This window comes from Dermacentor variabilis, chromosome 8, assembly GCF_050947875.1.
Source record: "Dermacentor variabilis isolate Ectoservices chromosome 8, ASM5094787v1, whole genome shotgun sequence".
NCBI lineage: Eukaryota > Metazoa > Arthropoda > Arachnida > Ixodida > Ixodidae > Dermacentor > Dermacentor variabilis.
In genome coordinates, this window is record NC_134575.1 from 19776552 (window position 1) to 19797395 (window position 20844).

Here is a 20844-nt window from a genome sequence, read left to right on the forward strand (position 1 = left end):
ATGTGGCAGTTCTAGAGATGCCTTCCCGTGTATTCGAAGCCAAATAAAACAGCCCGTAGTGCCTCTCGCCTTTCCTCTCGGTACTGGCGCTGATGTTGCAACAAGTGGGGTCAGCCTGCTGCCTTCTTTCTATGGCTGTTCGTCTCTTTGCGCTTGATATGTTTCACAGCCTGTCCAAAGCAGGTATTCTTCTACCCAAAGACAAAGGGACAATAACGACGGCACAGCGGAAACTAAGTAAGAGGGAACATGCTACTGCAATAAAAAAGGCAACTTTAACAGCTTCACTTATTCTCTACGGGCGATCCTCGTATACTATAACTTATCAACCTGCCGTTTTCACGCGCCATATCCTTTAGAAGCTTGCGACTTCATGCACAATGTGCAGAGCTCGCGTACGGTCACTGCAACTCCAGTGCTCAGTTAAATCCCTCTAAAGTGAGAGAAGTGCGCCTATAATGCTATAAAGAAAAGCGTGACTAATTGTGGGATCATCTGCATTCAAGCGCAACGGACCAATTCCCCAATTATTAGGATATGATTGCGCACATGTTCCTCTGATGCTACAGTCACTCTTGGAAACATCTGGTAGGCGGGTCACGGGCCAGTTTCCTGGATTCATTCCTCCTGGCGGCTAGCGCTTTGAGACGCTGTGTCAGACTACATTGCCTTCAGGTACAGCCCGTAGTTTTTGGCTAGAATGCATGATCCTCTAGTGCAAACGTCGCTCTTTCAAACGTTTGGTACGCGCGACGCGAGCCTTCCGAGAGCTAGCGTTTTCAGATGTTCTGTCAGATTTCACTGCCTTCAAGTTGGCCCACATTTTCGCGTAGATACTGGATACCTCCCAGTTGGGTGGAATTCGCCTCTAATAATATTGTGATAGAACCAGTATATTGTGAACCCTGGAATTCCTTCGCACCCGGCAAATTGCAGTGCCAGCTGTGTTAGCTGCTGGTATAAGCATTAGATTGAGCGTGGGAAATGGTCTTTATCCGCCTGTTCGCAATAGGCTCAACTTGTTGTAAGCTGAATATGGGCTCTTAACAAGGCAGATAAAGGAGTAAAAACTTTTACTGAGAGTCCGCTGTCGCCGTCTGTTTTGCGGATGCGGGCAAGATTAAAACGTGTACTGCTTAAAAAACGGAGACCATGTGTCTTGCGAGGTTTGAATCATTTCCTTATTATCAATATTCTGCAGGTCACCTATGGCTGCTCAAAGCACGTGTGGGTACAGTTCAGAGAAATGCTTGGCGCATCTATTACCACTCAATATGTAAGAACAATCTCCTTGTCGCCCGAATTTTGCCGAGCACACTGTAGCAATATTGAAAAAGGTTTTTGTCGTAGATGTCTTTGTTTTCAATCGCAGAAATTCCGCGAATGGTGCCTCATCACATTGCATGCCCTCTCTGTTAACTTTAAGATTTGGATCGCTTGATTCTTTCTTGCTGGTTGTATGGTCTGATATGGTACGGTTGCATAATATGTGCCAAACGTTAATGTATACGCTAGCGTACCACTATGCTAACATAACTTGTAATGCTTACTTTTCACGTGGGCTCAATTGCTACTCAGCGTTATGCGTCAAAGCACGAGGTCACTAGATCTATTCCTCGTCCGCCTCTTTCCCATATGGTGGTATGACAGCACTATGGTAACCTTTATAGCAAGACAATGGCTTAATCATTAAACATATAGCCTCTCCTTAAATTCGCACTTGAAGCAGCGAGTATCTTTATCTGTTTGAACGCTACTCATTCAAAATGAGTTTCTGGACACGTATAAGCATTTCTGGGTGCCCAAAGCCATACGTCGTAAGACTGTTGATGCAGTTGTGTGAACAGCATTTGAAGGAAAGTTTCCACTCTTTCCATGCATTACGTACATACCAGCGTCTCGTTATTCTGAAAAGAATGTCAGTATTGCGAAGGCGATGCCTCTTGAACCATGTTTTTAGAATAACGAGCTTGTCATATTTAGTTGCATTTGGTGCTTAAGCTCGGATGTTGATGCTCTTATCCACAAGAAAGACACTTCAATCTGCAGAATAAGCGTGCTCGTGCGGCATGAATATCAGCTAGTTTTATTAGCAGCTATATACTTTGTTGTCATAGGTTGACGGTGTTGCCTTGGACTGATTGCAGTTTGGTCACCAGATGAGGTTACTTGGAACGAATACGTGAGTAATTATGTAAGCGACAAAGCGATGAAGATTAACAAGTAAGCAAGCAAGTAACACAATAAAGCATGTCGGCTGATGTACCTTCGGTGGTCAATCAATGGGCACACAGGGCCCATTGGTTCTTGCGGCAGCCAATCGAGTCTTCCGAAGGTGTTAATGGGCCAAGATATTCATTATTAGAAAAAAAAATATTGATAGACATAGAGGTTATAAAAGATGAGTGTCTGTGTCAATACATCAGTTTGAGCGGAGTCATGTAGAACCCAATGCGACGAATGACACAATAATGGACATCGTAAACAATTGAACGGTGCGACGCCATATGCACCAATTGCAAAAAAAGAAAAACTTCGTCAGAGGACACGTGGTGAGTTCCTTCAGGGGTGGTATATATACGCACCATGCAAAGAAAAACTGTAGCAATTTCTAGCAGAAATAGCACTGCGCTATACGTGAATGCGCGAGGGCTTATAATGAACGAAGTTTACGGCAGAAAAGTTACTCTTTCGGTTTGTGCCTTTCCAACTTGTACAAACCTGCCTTCTGACGTAAATCGTGTAATCGTGTCAAAGATATATCGTTAACACTATGGAAGGCAGCTGCATGCAGAAGCTTGCCGATTTTGCAAAATACCGACGTTTGCGCTTCCACTAAACGATGCAACCAGGAGAAAGAGCAAGAGGCGACAAGTTCTTGCTGCATTGCAACGTGAAACAAAAAATCGGTACCTGAACTGACTATTGCATCGTCGGGAACACAGCGAACAAGAGCTTAACGCTTGCAGTCTAGAATTCACAAATGGCGAGTTTCTTTCTTATACGTGCTGCCGTTTGACATGTCACAGCTTTCGAAATAATTGTTCGCCGAACCTTGATTCAGGGCTGGGACAATGATGCCGCGTTGTTAAAGAAACCGCAAAAAGTACCGCTGGAGCACGTGTACCAAGGTAGCTAGCTGTATTTTAGCGAGAATAGCTTCAAGCTAGTACTCGCAAGGAAGCCACAAATTTGACAAGAGCGAGTAGGCGGTGCTAGAGACTCCACTATCCATATCCTCTGCACAAAGACAACGCTTACAATTTCGCACATGTTGTTGGAACCATAGGCACTCTTAGTATGAAGATGAAACTTATTAGCTGCGTTGCAACTGTGTTGTTCGTGTGCAGTTTCTTGTTGCCTGTGGAAGGAGAAAGAGACCTGCTCGCAGCGCACGGAGGTGGTAGCAGCCTCTCGAACTACAGGAGAGTCTGGCCGTCGCGTCAAGGGAAGTGTAAGTAAAATTTTTTATTTGCCCCGTACGATGTTGAATTATCAAAACCCATTACAATAAAAAGCACAATTTTCTACAGAAAATATTTTATGGCTGTGTCCAGTCTCCTAGATATCTTTAATATATGAAGACTGACAACGTGACTGTATACCACCAAGAGTGTTAGTCAGGAAGACTAGGGTTCTGCCGGGTATATTTCTAGTGCTTTGTGCATTCGGTGCCATGCAGCTTGCTTTCTACAAATGTGTAATTTGAAGAATGAACTGGATCAAGCGTAGGCTTTACGAAAAATCAAGTTGGAGACGCTGCATCATGCATGCTTCAAGAAGACGTCGAAGTAATATTATACAAACATCTGCCTCACAAACAGTGCATAGATCCTGCCAATATGATCATGGCATGGTTACGCAACGAGACAGGCTTCTGATTATACATGCGCGCCATTGTGAGCTCGCAAAAATGGAACAGTGACTATATATGTGCGGAGCAGTAATCCTTCCCATCCCTTTTTTGCAGACTGCTGGAGGCGACACGAAGTGTTTAAGGAATGCGTCGGCACTGGATGCGAAGAGGGCACCTGTTGGAAACCTACAATCGGCCCTAGGTGCTTTAGAAACTGCAAGAGCGGATGCTACTGCGGAAAAGGCTATTACAGGAACCACAGAGACCAATGTGTTACTTGGACAACGTGCCTTAAGCAGATGTATCCTTGGGCCTACGAATACTATGCATTTGACCAAACCCGTGGCGGTCACTGAGGTCGCACAGCTACCCAGGTTCTATTAGCAGGCATTTCTGGCAGTAAAGTAAGAACAAGATCGCTTCCACATGCCAGTGTCATTGGGCGTTTAGGGGGGGGGGGGAGGGGGAAAGGACGAATGCAGGAATAAAAGAACCTACCTTCGTTTACATCTCTGTGTGTAGTGTTGGTTATTAGAAGTCATCTGCCACTGCGGCTCATTGTCAAATACAGATCAAGAGCGAAATCGCAGCAGTGATAAAATAGTTAAACAAGGAACATAATGACATACATTACGCAAGTAGAAGAAGAATCTTGTGAGATAGCGGTACATAGCATTTTGTGAAATTCGCTAAGAATTTGGGAGCTATTCCAGACCACTGAGTTTCTATAGGCACATCAGAAGACGAGACTGCTCTCAAATTGCGACTACTGTCCGCACCAGAGACAGTAAAGTGCCCTTGTTGTACGTCTGCCCAGCATTTTGGTGCTGAATATATCAGTGATGACATGTAGTGCGCCAACATTAGTGGCAGTAGCTAGGATAATAAAATGTGAATATACATGACGTTACAGCACGGGCGCACGAAGAATGTAAGGGTAAGTGCGTTCACGAGGAAACTTTCTAGACTCACTATGTGAAGCCCCGCCTATGAAGACTGAGCTCCAAACGCCCACCGAAGTGGATTCGAGAATTTATCGTAGTGACAGAACGGGGCCCGCACTGTCAAAATCTTCTCACACAAGAATTGTACGAGAATATGCCAGTCAGTCGTTATGCTAGACATACTATTAAACTACTGCAAAGTGCACTTACGAACGAAAAACTTTGGAAATTTGGCCAAGGGATATTTGGGCCAGCTACGATGTCATACTGCATATCATACTGCCTCAAGGTCACGTCTTTTGTGGCACTGGCTTCTCACAGTTGCGCCGGTATTCACCGGCCATCTCTCTCTGCTTCCCAAATAGACTACACTCAAGAGAGTTCTTGCTCTCTGAGTACCAGCTGAGTTTCGCTATTTGTCAGTTTTTTATTAATCGGGGTTCATGCATCGAAGGATGCCATTTCTAGGAAATTCTGCACCGCATCTTTGGCACAACTTGATAAGCTGTGGCCACTATTGTTTTTGTTGTTTATCCAGGTAGCACAAGAGACGGCGAAATCCAGCCTATCACATGACAATACTCGTCAAACAGCACCTCTGGCCATATGCTAGCTGCCAAGATATCGACACACTTACAACTTTTGAGAAGTCACCTAACTGACATTATGCCTGCGTAACCCCAATGCTCTCTCTTAAAAATACGCAATGGCGCTTGTCGCCTACGTACTTTCTTTTTTATCGCGTAGAAAATTGAAATAAATAGGTGACCTCTCAGAACGCCTAATCAAAACGAGGTAAGCAGCGGAAGACGTTGCTTCATGGTTTTATGGTTAAAGAATATTGCGGAACATAACTTCGTCATCAAAGAGGGCGCACTCTTCCGTTCGGTAAGATCGTTCCAAAACATGGCTTTGCCACCAAACACACCTCTGTCAATATTTGTGTGTCACTGGGACCTTGCAGAATTTGTGGCGATTTCATTTTTGCGTTTAAGTAGTAGGAATTATTTTTCTCCATTTCACGCAGACAGCGGGAAACGACACGAACTGTTCAAGCCATTAGTCGGCATCATCAGCGAAGAAGGTACCTGTTGGAAGCCTATGATCGATCAGTGCTAAGTGGTACGAAAACCTCACAAGCAAGTGCTACTGCCCCAAAAAAGTTACTGCATGAGCTCCAGGGGCAAACGCGTTACCAGAAAAATGCGGGTTAAGCAGCCGCAACCTTACGACCAATGAGACTATCAGGGGAAAGCAAGTGGCGGCCACCGATGTCACCTATCTACCGAGGCTCGAATAGTGTGCATCCTTGGCAGTACGAATGAAATACGGGAGCTCGCAGGTGTCAAAGTCATCGGGCGTTCGAGCTGAATGAGCAGTAATAATGGAGGATGCATTTCAATATTCGTGTGCTGGAATGTACTGCTTAAAAAATTCATATCCGCCTCTGTCCGAGGTCGTTATTTTAGGACCTTGGCCAGACGTTAAATAGAGTTTTAAGGCCATTCAGACGTACCTCACTTGATTTTTTAAAAAGAGCACGGATCTTGACTGTACGCTTTCAGTAGTAGAAATAACTTACTATACGCTTTTCAGCTTCCCTCATCATCGTCACCCATCATGCGCCTTTTTCTTCCCTCTTTCTTTCCCTCTTCCCCTTCCCCCAACGCAGAGTATATATCTCTGGCTAGAGGAACGTGCCTCAGGCCGACCTCTCTGCATTTCGCATCATTAAACCTTTCTGTTTCACTCATTAAATTTGAGTCTATGGCAGATACCTATGTGTACTCTATCCGTCAACCCCAAGCCATAAAGGAACTCAGACAGTCCCCTTAACCTTGTGAAGAACGTACCCTGAGATAGGTTTTCGTTTTCTTGTGCACACCAAGACGTACATCTTGTTCAACATCCCGAGTTTCTCCACTTGACGTCTCCGCAAGCTTGACCATTCTTTGAAGCTGCAAATTACATCGCACTATTCTCGCCGTTATGCAAAGTTACTGTTCCGCCTTTGGTTAAGGGTAGCGTTTACGAAAGCCTACTAATTCCCTATTGAAGTCTCGCACACACCCCTGTGTGACTGGGGCAGCAGTGAAGAGACAATCGAACATGTCTTCTGTTTTGGTGATAGTTAAAAATTTGAACGCGACGTTCTCCGGGGTATGTTCGAACGGCTAGACCATGGTCCATTTTCGGAGGCAAAGATCTTTGGACGACGGCCCCACGCATTGCCGGATTAGAAGTCGACACGGACATTACTAATATTTATGGAATTAACCGGCGTCAGTGACAGGTGTAGATGTGATGGGCAGCCACACTTATACGCTCTGCTAATGCATCCCTCCTTCTCCTCTCTTTCTTTTCTCCCTTGAATAACTTTTGCTCTGCGTAGACTAGCAAACAGGAAGTACGTCCGGTTCACCTGCCTACCTTATCTTCCTGTTTTTCGCCTTATTTTCACCTCATCATCATTAACTCTACAACAAAAAGTTGAGCAGCATGGAAGGAGCAAATTGCTAAATTTGGCACACTTAGTGCAAGAGAAGGTTTATAACATGATTTTGCCTTTGTATGCATTAATTTATGCTGTTCATTATATATTATGTTAATTTAGGAGATAGCAAGGAAAACCGTATTCATATTCGAGGACTTTTAGACGGAGAGATTAAACTTTCTATATTGAGCACGCGAGGTGTAGTTCGCCCTTGTTCGGCGGTTTTCTCATTCCAGGAAGCCGTGGGCCTTGGTCATCTGCCGAGCTCGGATCACAAGTGCTAGCTGGTAGCGTAATCCGAAAAAAAAACCCAGCTGTCAAGCTCGGATTCTTTTATTACAAGAGACGTTTATATTACAGCGAAGCTATTTATGTGGACCCTGTGCCGTCATTGTCGGACTTCGCGAAAAAGGGCCACGTGACCCCGCGGGAGAGGAAAAGTAGAGCTCAACAGAGGGAAAGGGGTTGCAGTGACCCCTTTCCCACTGTGAGAATGCTAACACCCAAGCGACTCTTATACGGTTGTCCCACGGTGCATTTTGGGCGATCGAGCCAGGTCGGGATTGAATTTATTGACGATTGATTCCACCCTGCCACGAAAGAAAGAAATTTTATGCTGGCAGTTTGCGACCAAGAAACAGTGCCTAACAATTGAAACGCGATACTAGGAGCGCGTGGCTGCTGGAACTTCTTGCGCCAGCAAGAAGTGCCAGCAGCGACGTCAATCGTCAATCCAGTTCCACCAATCGTTAAAACTATTGCAGCGCCCACATCTCTAGTGGTGCGTCTTGCATCTAATATACGGAACTTTGGATTAGTGATTCCGCACATTCCATCAAAATTGTAACTACGGGAAGTGACACGAGTAGAGCGTACGCCTGAGGAAGAAGCTGCCTACCGCGAGCGACAGCGAGCGGCGGCAACTTGCACGCGAAAAAAGGAAAAGCACGTCAAAACACAAACAAAAACCTTAAGCACAAAAAAAAACCCTGAGAACCGCGAAAGAAAAAAAAACACTCCTAAAGCACGCTGACTACGCCAAGCACGCAAAAGCGAAAATGAGGTGAAAAGATGGTGAAACAGAAGATTTACAACATAGACTGCTTGCGAAGTTTGCCTTGCATGGTGTACAACGCGTTGTAACTAACACAGCTTCGCTGTTCGACCATGTTCACGGACTGGAAGGGGCGGTGATTTTCTTTCTAACACCTTTAGTAAGCACTTTGGACAAGAAAAATATGTAAGTGTTATATCACGCAGGAAATGGTGGCGCCGCTGACGCTTATTTCTGAAAGTTATGCTCTTGCGTCCGCCATGCTCCGGCTTTCACGCGAGCACCCGCGCCTAAGCACGAGCGAGACGAAGAAGAAGCGCCGTTCTTGAGCTTTGCTAGGGGTGCTCACAGAAAAGGACTCCGCCTTCTAGGAATACGACAAAGGCCCTGGCGATCTGAAAGCAGGAAAGCAGGAACCCGTCATCATCAAGAACAGGGAAAATTTCTCGACACCCTGTGAGTCTCGGAGCTACAGGAGCCGGGCGAGCGGCCGTATTTTGTAGGGCCGCAGGGAATCCCCTGTCACCGTCGGCTCCAGTCAGGTTACACGCAGTGACCTCTGACTGACGTCGGCCTCTAAGGCGTTGAGGAGCCGGACCAGCTAAGAAATGGCCGAAGATACCAGGGGTGCGCCAAAATATGTTCCCCAGTCGAAGAACGATCGTGGAAGCATTCCCGCGAGATCCTCCTCGACCGACCAACGTGGTCGACCGGGTTCGGAACGCGAAGGCAGCAGCAAGGACAAAACCGATAGTGGGCATGCTCCTGCTGACGCCAAAAAGCCGGGTAAGTGATAGGTTATTGGGCCAGCCCAGTAAATAAGCTCATAGAGAGGATTTTCCGTGCGGCTTGTAAGCTTTTTCACACAACCGGTTCATCAAGAGAATTAGTGGTAAAGCTATGACAGCGTAACTTAGTCGTTAGAGGCATACCTTTGTCGCGATTGCTACAACAACGACAACTTTACTGGCATGCACTTAATTCTAGTAGAACTTCTCACCTCAAGCGGCAATTCTATGGAGTGGAATATTATTTGGATCTTGGGACCCTTCAGTGACAGAGCGATGCAATACGCTTGCGCATTGTAGGTTCTGACGTTCGTTGTTTGTTTGTGGTGTTCCATAGTTGAAGATAACCCTAAGTAATACTTCAACTTGTCTCACGGACTTTGTACTGCGTAGTCGAGGCTCTATAGATTGAGGTTATAGTTGACATCGGCCGAGTGCCAATCTCTGGGTTCATGCCAACTTTTTGAAGGGTTGAAAGCCGGGAAACTGGGGTATAAGAGACATGAATTTGTGGATGCCTAGTAGAGGACCACAGAAGCCGCTAGAAGCTTGCGATCGCCATTTGAGTGTAAATAAAGTTTCGAATAAGGAAAAAACAGCATTGCCTATCCTCAAAAAATAAAGGTAACATAAATAGGGCCTTGGGATGGAAGACATTAGTTCAAAGCGAAATTACGTATATCACTCTGTAAAAGCAGTAGAAGGTGCTAAAATAATAGTCATGCTCTCAAGTACCAACGCCCCAGACCTAGCGAAATAGCGTCGCACACTTCGATCAAGACAACGCAGTTGTCTTGTTCTGAGAGCTTCCAAGATGGCGTTCAGATATGCGTGGCAAACCCAGAGTGTTAGAATACGTGATTGCCTCTTGAAATCTGTGTTTTTAATAGCCGGAGAGACTGAATTCCGCATTTCAGCCTCACCATTACACCCGAGTGCGTGAATAAGGTAGCCTTACAAATGTCATTCCTTTTAAAACGAAGACTGCCTCAATAATCAAGGTTCGCTAAAAAAGTAGGCTGCCTGCCGGTTGCTCATTAACATAAATCTACTGATCATTGAAACCGCAGGCTTTCCCGATGCTGCGCCTGCTAGAAGCAAATCTGATCCGCAGGAGACCGTCTCCAGGAGTTCACCCGGCGTTGCTTTATCGTCGAGCAACACGCAATCCAAGACACTCAGCAGCCCTTACTACGAATTGGGGTCAAATTCTGGGCTGACCTCAGGGTCACCGTACGGTATTTCTGAGACTGAACGACTTGTACGTCCAAATATTTCATTGTATTGCTGAAAGCGTAACCATTGTATATGGTGCTCTCTGTGATTTGCATGTGAAATTTTGCATGTTGTCATACCATTTTAACTCAATCGCATAAATGGTATAACAGCAGAAAAGGCTCAGGCTGAACATATTTTCTGTTAACCGATCATAAATGTAATAATTGCCCCATGCGCAATAACGTGTGCTGAACTGGCTGTCACCTTCGATTCCATGCCTCGGTTTTTGCTTTTATTGCTCCACAATATGTTTTTAACGTGTCATATATAGGACTTCCCTTCTCTAAACGTCTTGTGCATGGCAATGCACAAGACGTGCCTGCCGCCCCTTCGTTCAGGCAATGAGTTGTCCGTCCATACCTGTCTATACACTCGTATATTTGACTCGCATTGGAATTTATTGTACGAAGTCTGCCAGTAACGAACCCGACAAGTTGTTCCTTTGCATTTTCATGGCAATAAATATTGTAATATTATTTCTGGTACTACTAATAATAAGATGACATATTGTAGTAGAAGATGAGATAAGTAGTAGTGCAGATTTTAATGTTTGGCTGCTCCCCTATGTTTTACAAATCTTCTGTTCTGTTTCCGCCTCCCTGCCGCCCCTTCGTATTGTGCCTTGCATTCGCTTGCATTTGTGTTCGTTATTCCCGTCTCTGTACGCTTATTTTTAATTAATTCATTTATTTACGCTTATTTAGCCGGCATTACGCCTTAGCAGCTGTTCTTGGCCGCAACAGCCACGCTTCAAATATTGCTACGAGTGACGGTTTATTACGTTGATTATGACATCGCAGCTGGCCGAGCTGACAGTGCTCAGGGGTCGCAAGATGCCCCTGGACGAGAGCCAGCTTCCAGTGAGCCCCATGCTGGAGCGAGGGCCCACGGCCTCCAAGGGACGGAGGGTGTCCATCGACATGCTACCCACCATCGGCCTCATCTCTCCTCGGAGCGCGCTTCGTACGCCCGAACCTAGAGCGACGTCGGCGAGTCAAGATGCACCTACCGCCCGTGAGCGTTTGCGCTCGTAAAAAGAACAATGCGCGAATTATTTTTGACTCCCGATTTTTGGTGCCTCGCAGCATCATAGGGCACTCGCGTTGGAGGCACAAGGTTCCGATTCAGATTAGAATGTGCAGCTGCCATCGGGAGCCCGTATCAAGCGTATCTAATCACAGCACCTGAAGCCGTTTCAAAATCGTGCCGCCCGATTAATTCATTCGTGATATCCACACGACGTCAGTATTTCATCTTTGAAAGCGCAATCCGCACTACCGTACCTCTCCTATCGTCTCCGCATTGCTAGTTTCGCCCCTTTTTCACAAGTTTTTTTTCATTCTTCTCTCAATCAAACACCGTATGTTGAAGCCGCAGCACGCATATGCTATCGCACAATCATCCATTTCAAGTTGCTTCTCCGCCATCGTACACTACGTTTTCTGCTTGTTTATTTTTTAGGGCCAGCTACAGACTGGAACGGACTACCCTATGACATCGTCTTCATCGCTATATGATCTACTTTCCAAGAACGCGTAACTCATCATTTTTACTGTTAAATAATCTTCGCTGTTTGTTTTTTGTTATTCGACATATAATCCCACCCCTTACGTAACACCCTCTGAAATGGGAGCCTTTAAGAAAATTGAAATCACCTGAAACTGAAGTGCGGTGATTGAAAAAAGTAGTTGCAGTATCGCCCGAAAGGCGAAGCGTCGATTGCGACAGCAAATTAGTGGACAGCTACACGAAGAGAGGATAGTTGTTTTATCGGCCGTATTAACTTGGGAGCATTCGTTTACTAACTGAATTAACAAGCGTGCATGGTGTGAACGTGCACAAGCCAACGTGAATACATCACACTCGATGAGCGCGGACACTCGCTGTCAAAACACTGGCGTGTGCAAGCGTGGCAGCAGCAGCGAGCGAAGTGATCTTCGTGCTGTCTATCGCTTCAACGCAAAAGCGGCGAGCACACAGCGCGCACAGAGGTACGAGCTGTCTGGAGTGCGCGCGCCCGTATGAACTACGGACTAGTTGTCGGAGTCTAAGCCTCGCCGCCTGCCTACCACGCTGCCTTCCAGCTTCTCTCCATATATGACGCGGGAGATTGAGCCACGGTCGATCGTTGCGCATGCGCTTTGCGGACTCTCTACACGTCGCAGATGGCTCTCAAGACGCAGTGGCCCTAAGGTCCCTTCGCACTCTGCTTTATGCTGTCATGCTACTTGAACCGAAGATTACCATTGCCATGCGCGGCGTGACGAAAACGATGAGGTCGATATCATCGCGGCTTCCCCGGGAGCATCCCCATTATATTGTAAGGCAGTAGGGCAGGGTAGCATGTCGACAGAGATCGAAGTGCACCTGCCTTATGCAATCTAGGAGGCGCTGGTCAAGCTTCTCAACTCGTTCGCTCGCCCGTGTGGAGCTCACAACTTGAAGGACTACTCAGTGGCGTTCAATTGGGCATTATTGATTTCGCATTCAGAATTCATAAGAAGTGCTTAGGTGACGTCGATTTTGATTTCTACTACAGACGGAAACACCCGTCTAGGCAATTTCCTTGGGCGCCCGCGCCTAGAAGACGTCCGCGCCCTTCCACCGCGCTTCAGACCGGCCACAAATAGCTCCATGCGGATCCAGCTCGAAGCAATTTGCTTTGCAGAAGCGTTTGGCTGTCCGCTTACATTGATAATCATTGTCAATGGTTTTCTGTACAGTTTAGTTCAAGTTAAGTTGAAAGTTAGTTGAAGTCAGCGCCTTTATTGCGTCCTATCTTCCTGTCGTTTTTTGTGCTGCGCAGATATGCCGATCCAGTGTACAGCTTCTTTTTTTTTTTTAAATGTTGCTGCAGCACCGACGGATCTTGCGAAACCAGCGCTGACGACGGGGCCCAAGGAGGCTGAGCGCAAAGCGTCGGTATCCAGTATACGCTCGGCACTGTCGAGTCGACGCAAGGTGTCCACGGACTCGCAGAAGCGAGCGGTGGTCTACCCGCCCGTGCTGAAGGTGCGCGGGTCCTCCGCTGCCACTAGAACCGAGGGAACTGCAGAACCAGGGACCAGCTTGCCACCGGACCAAACATGTGGGCTATAACGTTTTACTGTTCATCAACAGGAATCGCGAAAAGTGCACATTCTCGGTCATAAAAATATAACAGGCAAGTCAGACACTTTCGAACGGCGCAGAACCGCACAAAGAGGGCCGTGCATGTTTCGAACGGCATTTATGTGGGAGTGATCACAAATGTACAAATTTAACTCGGCCTATAGGACACAGGAAGTTATGGGTATCTCTGCTTGAGACAAAATAAGCATTTGTTTATTCGACAACGTTGTAAGGGACTGTCGCTCATGTTGTGCTAATTTGGGAACGTTTATTTTGTCTGTTTTAGCATAATAAGCTAAAACAGACATGATAATACGAGTTTATTGGGTACGCAGATGCACGACTGTGAAGGCGTTAAATTGTCCTTAAGATTAACGCATACGGGTACCAAAGTAGCTTTCGTTTTGCCTTCTGCAAGCATGGTAAATTTTGTGTGTATCGGAGAATAATTGCTGAGGTAGCGGGCATATATTGCGAACCCCCCAAATTGACCCAGTCTTCACATAAAATTGAAACCTTGTTCAGTTAGTTATTTCAATTTCTAAGCATGAGGAAGTTACAGCCATAAGCTCGACGCATGAGACGTATTTCGTAGGTTTCGAACACAAAGAGCATGCACCTGCAGTCGACAACGGGACACACTTTTTTTTTCTTTGCAAATTTTGTTTATGAGGGCAATTACCACAGCGAGGATGAAATGCTCTTCAGCGGCATTGATGTTAGAACCAAAGAACGAGAGAGAAAAGGGTTGCTTAGCAAGAAGAGGCGCTAATTCTGCTTCTCGCCTGGAAGTAAGACTCGGCACGTTCCAGTGAACGGCTGTGAATGCGAACGTGACACCCCATTTCTGAATTGCGGGAGCGGGAAGAAGCATATGATTTTTAGCCAGCACGAAAGTTATTAGGCTACCCCGACAGTGATCCTTCATGCCATTCTTGTAATACAGCGCCTTGCATGTGTGACCACTGTACAACGAGTAGAGTACAATAGCGCCACTTGGAGAACAAGCACTGTAGTCATAAATAGGCTTTTGCCACGTATGCATTAAACGTGAAAAACAATTGGCAAACCCGCCTTCAGTGCAATATGCATGCCTAAGTGCGTACATCAACGAGTGTAGGTTATTTGACATTATTTGCGATGGAATGTGAGGAGCAATCGTTCAACAAGTGTAAAAAACAGTGGGTTCGGGGAACTTGTTCTCTCACGACGCATAATCAGAGAACGTTAATAGAAAAAAAAGTGCTGATGTAGGTAAGGGTCCTATTATAGAGAGGATTTAGGAGGTTCGCAATTCCACGCATTCTCCATTAAAAAAAAAAAAAAGGTTCACGGTGATTGGTCTCCTGCATCATTCGCCGTGATTGCTCTGCGTGTCACGTGGTAGGATTTTACAGCTTTCTTTGCTTTTGTCCTCTCCCTCACTAGCCCTTAACCATTGCGGATGCTTACTACTGCTTTGCATATCAACGAGATAGTGCAAACCGAGGCGAAATTGTGTCGAGGGTGTCGTAAGGGCAGGGGTGCAGAACAACACGTGTCATAGCAGCCATGAGAAATTACGCATAGAGGCAAGATGCGGGCTCCGGCACGAGCAAAACGGGCCTGAAGCGTTGAAGCGTGTGTTGAGTGCGGAACAAGGGTGCTGTAACGTAAAGCTATTCCAAACTTGGTTGGAATTCTACAATCAGCCATCCATGATTGGTCAAACAATTTCGGGCCCCTCCCCTTCGCCCGTCTGTCACGCGACGTCACCAAAATTGCGAAAAAGCCCCATCTAATGTGATATGTGCCCACTGATTATGCATGATTATACCGAACAAATAATAAGTATTCATGACCCGAGGCCTCTTTCACCATTAGCCCTCTACTGTTGGTCAAACGTTCTCGGTCTGCGCCCACTTCGGCTGTCTGTCACCCGACGTCACAAAACCGCGAAATCTCACCCCGTCAAAATGACGTGTAAGATGAAGTATCATCTGAAGATGATACATCATACTGAAGATGTATCAGTATGTTGAGCAATACTGATTTTTTTTCTCCTGAATAGCCGGAGACGTCCCGTTCCGAAAGGAATAGAAGATGGCTGCCTGCCGACCGCTCTGGCACTGGCTACACGGGGCTCCCGGAAAGCATAGATTTATTTGCTTACAACAAAAATTTTTGCGTGGCATTCAACCATTACCGAGCTCTTTCGGTACTTATACGACATTGATCTGCCAGCTCTTATTTCCTGAGGCTCCGTTCTGGCGGAATATTTAACCTTGCATTCCACGCCGCCGCAATTTTCGACCAGCCACCCGAAGCTAAGTAAAGGGAAGCGGACCAATAGCTGACGCCGGCACCACCCTCTTCAGCCTGTTATCTATTTTCACTGTGCTGGTTCGGCGCTATTGAAACTGTCTCCACTTGAGCCTGCTGCTCGACGCTAGTGAGTCAATTAGGTAAAAAAAAAGTCTTAATATAGGCCATGCTACTCGCTTTGAAAGGAAGAAAAAGTGACCTCTTATAAACGAGGACCGCGCTTGATCGGGCTTTGCAAACGACGCTGCGGTTCACCTCCCGATGCTTGCGTCGCTGGTTACGTAAATTTGACGTCAGGAGAACGGAATAGGAACAGATTGAAGTAGTTTTACGTTACAGGGCCCCAAGGCTTGGAAGAAGCATCCAGCGGGGCAATAAGGTATTCTATTGGCGTTACGAAACGCGAGTACGTGCGGCCTCGCGCGCACTCGCGTTAGTGCAGCGTTAGTGCAGCGTTAGTGCACTCGCGTTAGCGCAAACGCGAGTAGTGTAGCGTCGAGTGGCGGCGAGGATCGCGTCCGGTGCGCTAGCACCGCGGTCGCATCGACGTCCAGGGGCGGCAGCTTTTCAGGCACTGTGTGAGAAAGGCGTCCTTGGCTCTGTGCCGGGGCACCAAAGTAGCTCCATAGACAGCAGTCTGAAAACTTTTAATTGAAAGCAGAGAAGTTATGGGCATATTTACAAAAGGGAGTACCTTCTCCCCTTTCACAACTGAAAGTTGCTGAAAAAGTGGCCGACGTATTGGAATATTACATTTTTGGAAAATCCTGCCCCATGAGTTACGCTGTGAACTTTGACAGATAACCGAGGGCGCAATGTGAAGAGTCTCTCCGCATGGAAATAAAGAAATCACAGTTTCGCCAGAAAGGCGTAGGGTAGTTGTTTTAAACGCAGTAGGAACTTGCAAACATTCGCTTACTACTTAAATTAACAAGCATGGTGTCAGTGCGCACATAATAACATGGACACATCGCACCCTATGACCGCGGACGCTCGCTGTCAAAACGATGGCGGGAGGAAACGCGGCCGCAGCAGCGAGTGAAGTGACATTCGTGCTGTTTATCGCTTCAACTCAAACTGAGCGACGAGAGCGCTGGACGCACAAAGATATGAACCGACATCGCACCTAGACGCAGCCCCCGACCCAGATTGCTTTCATGATTGAGCGTTCAAGATTTGAGCGGTAGCAACTGCGCTGCCGCGCAGTTGCTACCGCAGTACAACACGGCCTCCCCACCATCCTCTCCCCCCGGCGCCGTGCGCGCGACGGAAGACTGTGCGCTTCCTCCCCGCATTCCTCCCTTGCGCACGCGAGATGGCCGAGATCGGGAAGCCGCGATCGGCGGCGCCCCCTCTGGCGTAGTTGAGCATTACGCAGTTGCTGCCGGAGAACATCGCCGCCTTGCCCTCAGCCCTGGACCTGTCGCGCGACTTAAGACTGCATGCTTCCTCCCCGCATTCCTCTGCGCACGCGAGATGGTCGAGATCGAGAAGCCGCGATCGTCTGCTCCTGTCGCATGCTTTCATTCGCACCTACAGCATGCGGTGCGCCGCGACGGTGTTATTGCTCTTGGACTTCATGCGGAACAGCACGGCGACACCGACGGGGACAATAGCGAAAATGCACCCCTTGTGTCCATTTAACTGCATGCTATCGCAATAAAAATAATACGCGGGCTTGGAATATTTTTGTATAGAATATAGCATTCTTTTTGAAAGTGTGAAGGGAGAGGTGCGCGTAGCAATCGTTAGCAAAGTCATAAGTGAATTGCAATAGTGCATATCGGTTAAAAGAATAAATAACTTTTTCTCTGCAGCCGGAAGAAAAGAAGAAACAAGACAACGCAATAAATAACGGATAATAAACGGAATTTGGATTATATCAAGCTGATTTATGTGTTTCGTTTCATAATCAGATGCTATCTTTCATTGAGGCTTGCCTTTACCTATAGGCGCTTTAGTTTGACGTCTGTCTATCCTCGGCCATATGAAGGTATGAAATGCTTTGTTGCCGTGGCACACCAAGTTGAGTAAGTTAGAAGAGCATGGAGTGCGTGTTATGGGACAGAAGTGTGGTGGCAGTTGGGCCTACTACGTGCTATTGTGAATGCCGTCGGTTTTAAGGGCACAGTTGGCCTCATAATTCATCCTACGTGGACCAGTATAAGCAAACCCCTAAAACATCCAAGGTCCCGAAACAATTAGCAAATACAATCTGAAGACTAAGGGCTCTGTTTACGTCACGTGGTATTGCCAGCAAGATGTTTACGACGGCAGACACTAGACCGAGGTAAATGAACTCGGCGTCGCACGTCTCGGAATCGTCTTAAGTTTTGCGAGAATATCCGCGCATGTATTTCTTCTTTTTTGTAATCGCTCACGGTGAGCTAGTTTCAAGCAGGGACATAAAGCAAAGAATCATTCCGCGGGATGTAGAGAGCATTCCCTTTGAAATTCGAAATGTGACATGGCACGGGTGGCAACCGCAGATTACGGTATTTTTTTCCTTCCGCCATAAACCATGTTTCAAGCTTTATACTCCGCAAAATAATGATTTTCCTGAAGTTGTAATAGTACATGCCGATTTCTAAATTCTTCGGCACGCCTAAAAACGCAATCTATTGGAAGCCTGCGAGGCTAAATTAGACACGTCGTGCTTGTGAACTCCGCATGAAACAGATATCCCCCACCCACCCCACACTCATCCCGTTCAAAAGGGGGTTAGCTGCCGAATTGATTTAAATATCATTTGCCTGTTAAATAGCTGGAAGGCCTGTGTGCGTTATGCAACAAACGAAGTGGAGATGAGAGTGTATTGTACCCTCTGATTGAAGTGATTTGTAAAGTGTCAGCAAAGTGAGCTCAAAACGAAGGGGTAAAGCGGGAGCCAACAACAGGAAGGGTTAGAGGGCAGTCGTTGGTGGCGTTGAAGGAATTTAAGATTACTAGCCTAACAGTGCGTTCGCAGGTGAGGTATCATTGAAGCTGGGGCAAAATAGAACACAGAACATTCAGCATGCATCATACCCGCCGTATAGTATGTTGCGGCGCCAGAGAAAAATCCGCGTTCAGAAGACGATACAAGATGCTTGGAAGTTACCACCAAACGTTTGTCATCAGCATGGCGGCTTGACCCTACGGCAAAACTTTTATCATATCAAACACTTTATCAAACATCTATCACATGTGAAACTGTGCGACCACTGATCGACCGCAACGAAAGGCACCTGTTTATGGCGACAGGCTATTGCTTACTAGGGGAAGCTGTCTTGCTGCTCGAATGATTGCCTTTCTCCGATGGCACTGTGTTACAAAACACGAGCGTATGACACTCGCTGGCACGAAAAAGAAAAATCCCTTGCTGTGTTTCCAACTCTGTCACCGCTAGCTATAGTAGGTATTACGCGTCTAAGTCGAGTATGTGCATGCAACAAGCCCATTTCCTATACTCCAAGCGTTTCGCAACGTCCTCGGACGGCGTTTTACAAAGTGCTCCCACCCCCGGCGTGCACTGGTTTGCTCGCGACAGACCCAGAACTCGACTTGCCGGATTTCGTCGTGGGCCCTCGAATGGCCGATTCGTCCGCCTTCTACAAGGACCAGATGAGTCGCGGTCGCCGGGGTTCTGTCGAGCGACCACGCAGTCGGCGCAGTTCGTCGCAGAGGCATCGGCGCCGCTCGAACTCGCTTCCTGGAAGGCGTGGATCACGGGGCAGCCCGCGGGCTGTGAGTGTGCCGGCGCGCATCGTATATTCCTTGATCGGCCTAGACAGACCGGTCGCTATGACGTCGCACTTGCTGCGAGCGGGGTCGCGGGTGCCATTCCCGACGTCATAGGCGATCGATCCGATGCGGGCGGGGAAATGTAAAGTAAAAGGAAACCGTCGTGTACCTTTCAATGGGCGGACGTTAATGATGCAACAGGCGGTCAAAATTATAGCGCATTCCCTCCCCCCCCCCCGCTTCTAATATGCGGCGTGCTTCATAACAAGGTTGTAATTTCCGCGCGTAAAGCCCGAAACATCTTTTTTCTATACTACTTTTCGTTCGTTATCGCTTGTACGCATCCATTGCTTCAAGATCTCATTGCCCTTCGTCGGCTGCGATGCGTTTTTAGTGCACGAATTACCTCTACAGATTAGTGAAGTTGTGCTTATATACTACCGATTGCACGCTTCATGTCTAGGATAACTGTCTCCCTCTGCTTTTTGAATTAAAATTTAATTTGTGGGTTTCACCAGCCGGAGCAGTGATCTGATTATGAGGCACGCCATCTTTGGGAAATATGGCAGTAATTGCAAACTGAATCAAAAAGATGAGTACGTGACCGTTTTTTGCATCATTTCGTCAGGGTGGCTGGACGCGAAACCGCGACCTGGAATGCAGCAGCTTCACGCCCTATATTCACTGCGCTACAGCAGTGGATATATATATATATATATATATATATATATATATATATATATATATATATATATATATATATATATGCAGGAATGCACCCTTTGGAGTGCCCCTTCTGCCACACAACAATAATCGTCATCTGCCTTGATGCGTTTCCTTTCTTGAAAAACGCCGCACCCACTACTTTCCTGTCGGGAATGCTATCATGTTGATAACGCGCATGCCGTTCGTTACTGGAAAGTACCGGGCTCGTAGCGTTAAAGAAAGGAAACAAATCAAGGCAGATGACGATTATCGTTGTGTGGCAGAAGGGGCACTCGAAAGGGTGTAAACTTTTCGTAAGAGTGTAGGGTCAAACTGCGCGACTGTATCTGACGCCTCGGACACAGATAACATTCAGTTCAAAGTTTGCGTTAATCGATGCCGACGCCTTCTCGTCTTTTTGTGTCCTTAGCGAAGCATCGTGTCTGTAGTATAGAACTACCATTCGTCCAATAGTTCCAATATGAAATGTCAGTTATTTCAAGGCGAGAACCATTTGGCAACTTCAGCGATTCAGCTGGATGTCGGCTTAAACGTGCATATTAACAGCTGCTTCGGCCTCCTGAAAA

General features: G+C 46.8%; 2 protein-coding genes across 2 annotated transcripts; both read left to right on the forward strand.

Annotated features, from left to right (window-relative positions):
- The first annotated feature begins 315 nt into the window (after nucleotides 1-315).
- On the forward strand, nucleotides 316-4311 carry LOC142589779 (uncharacterized). The gene is made up of 4 exons (XM_075701370.1): nucleotides 316-675; nucleotides 1202-1276; nucleotides 3351-3454; nucleotides 3971-4311. The coding sequence occupies exons 2-4, from the start codon at nucleotides 1209-1211 to the stop codon at nucleotides 4210-4212; spliced, it is 414 nt and encodes a 137-aa protein (XP_075557485.1). The 5' UTR covers nucleotides 316-675; nucleotides 1202-1208; the 3' UTR covers nucleotides 4213-4311.
- A 3989-nt stretch (nucleotides 4312-8300) lies between these two features.
- On the forward strand, nucleotides 8301-17786 carry LOC142590925 (uncharacterized). Its single transcript, XM_075703320.1, has 5 exons — nucleotides 8301-9134; nucleotides 10207-10397; nucleotides 11215-11428; nucleotides 13272-13502; nucleotides 17647-17786. The coding sequence occupies exons 1-5, from the start codon at nucleotides 8957-8959 to the stop codon at nucleotides 17682-17684; spliced, it is 852 nt and encodes a 283-aa protein (XP_075559435.1). The 5' UTR covers nucleotides 8301-8956; the 3' UTR covers nucleotides 17685-17786.
- Nucleotides 17787-20844: the final 3058 nt, after the last annotated feature.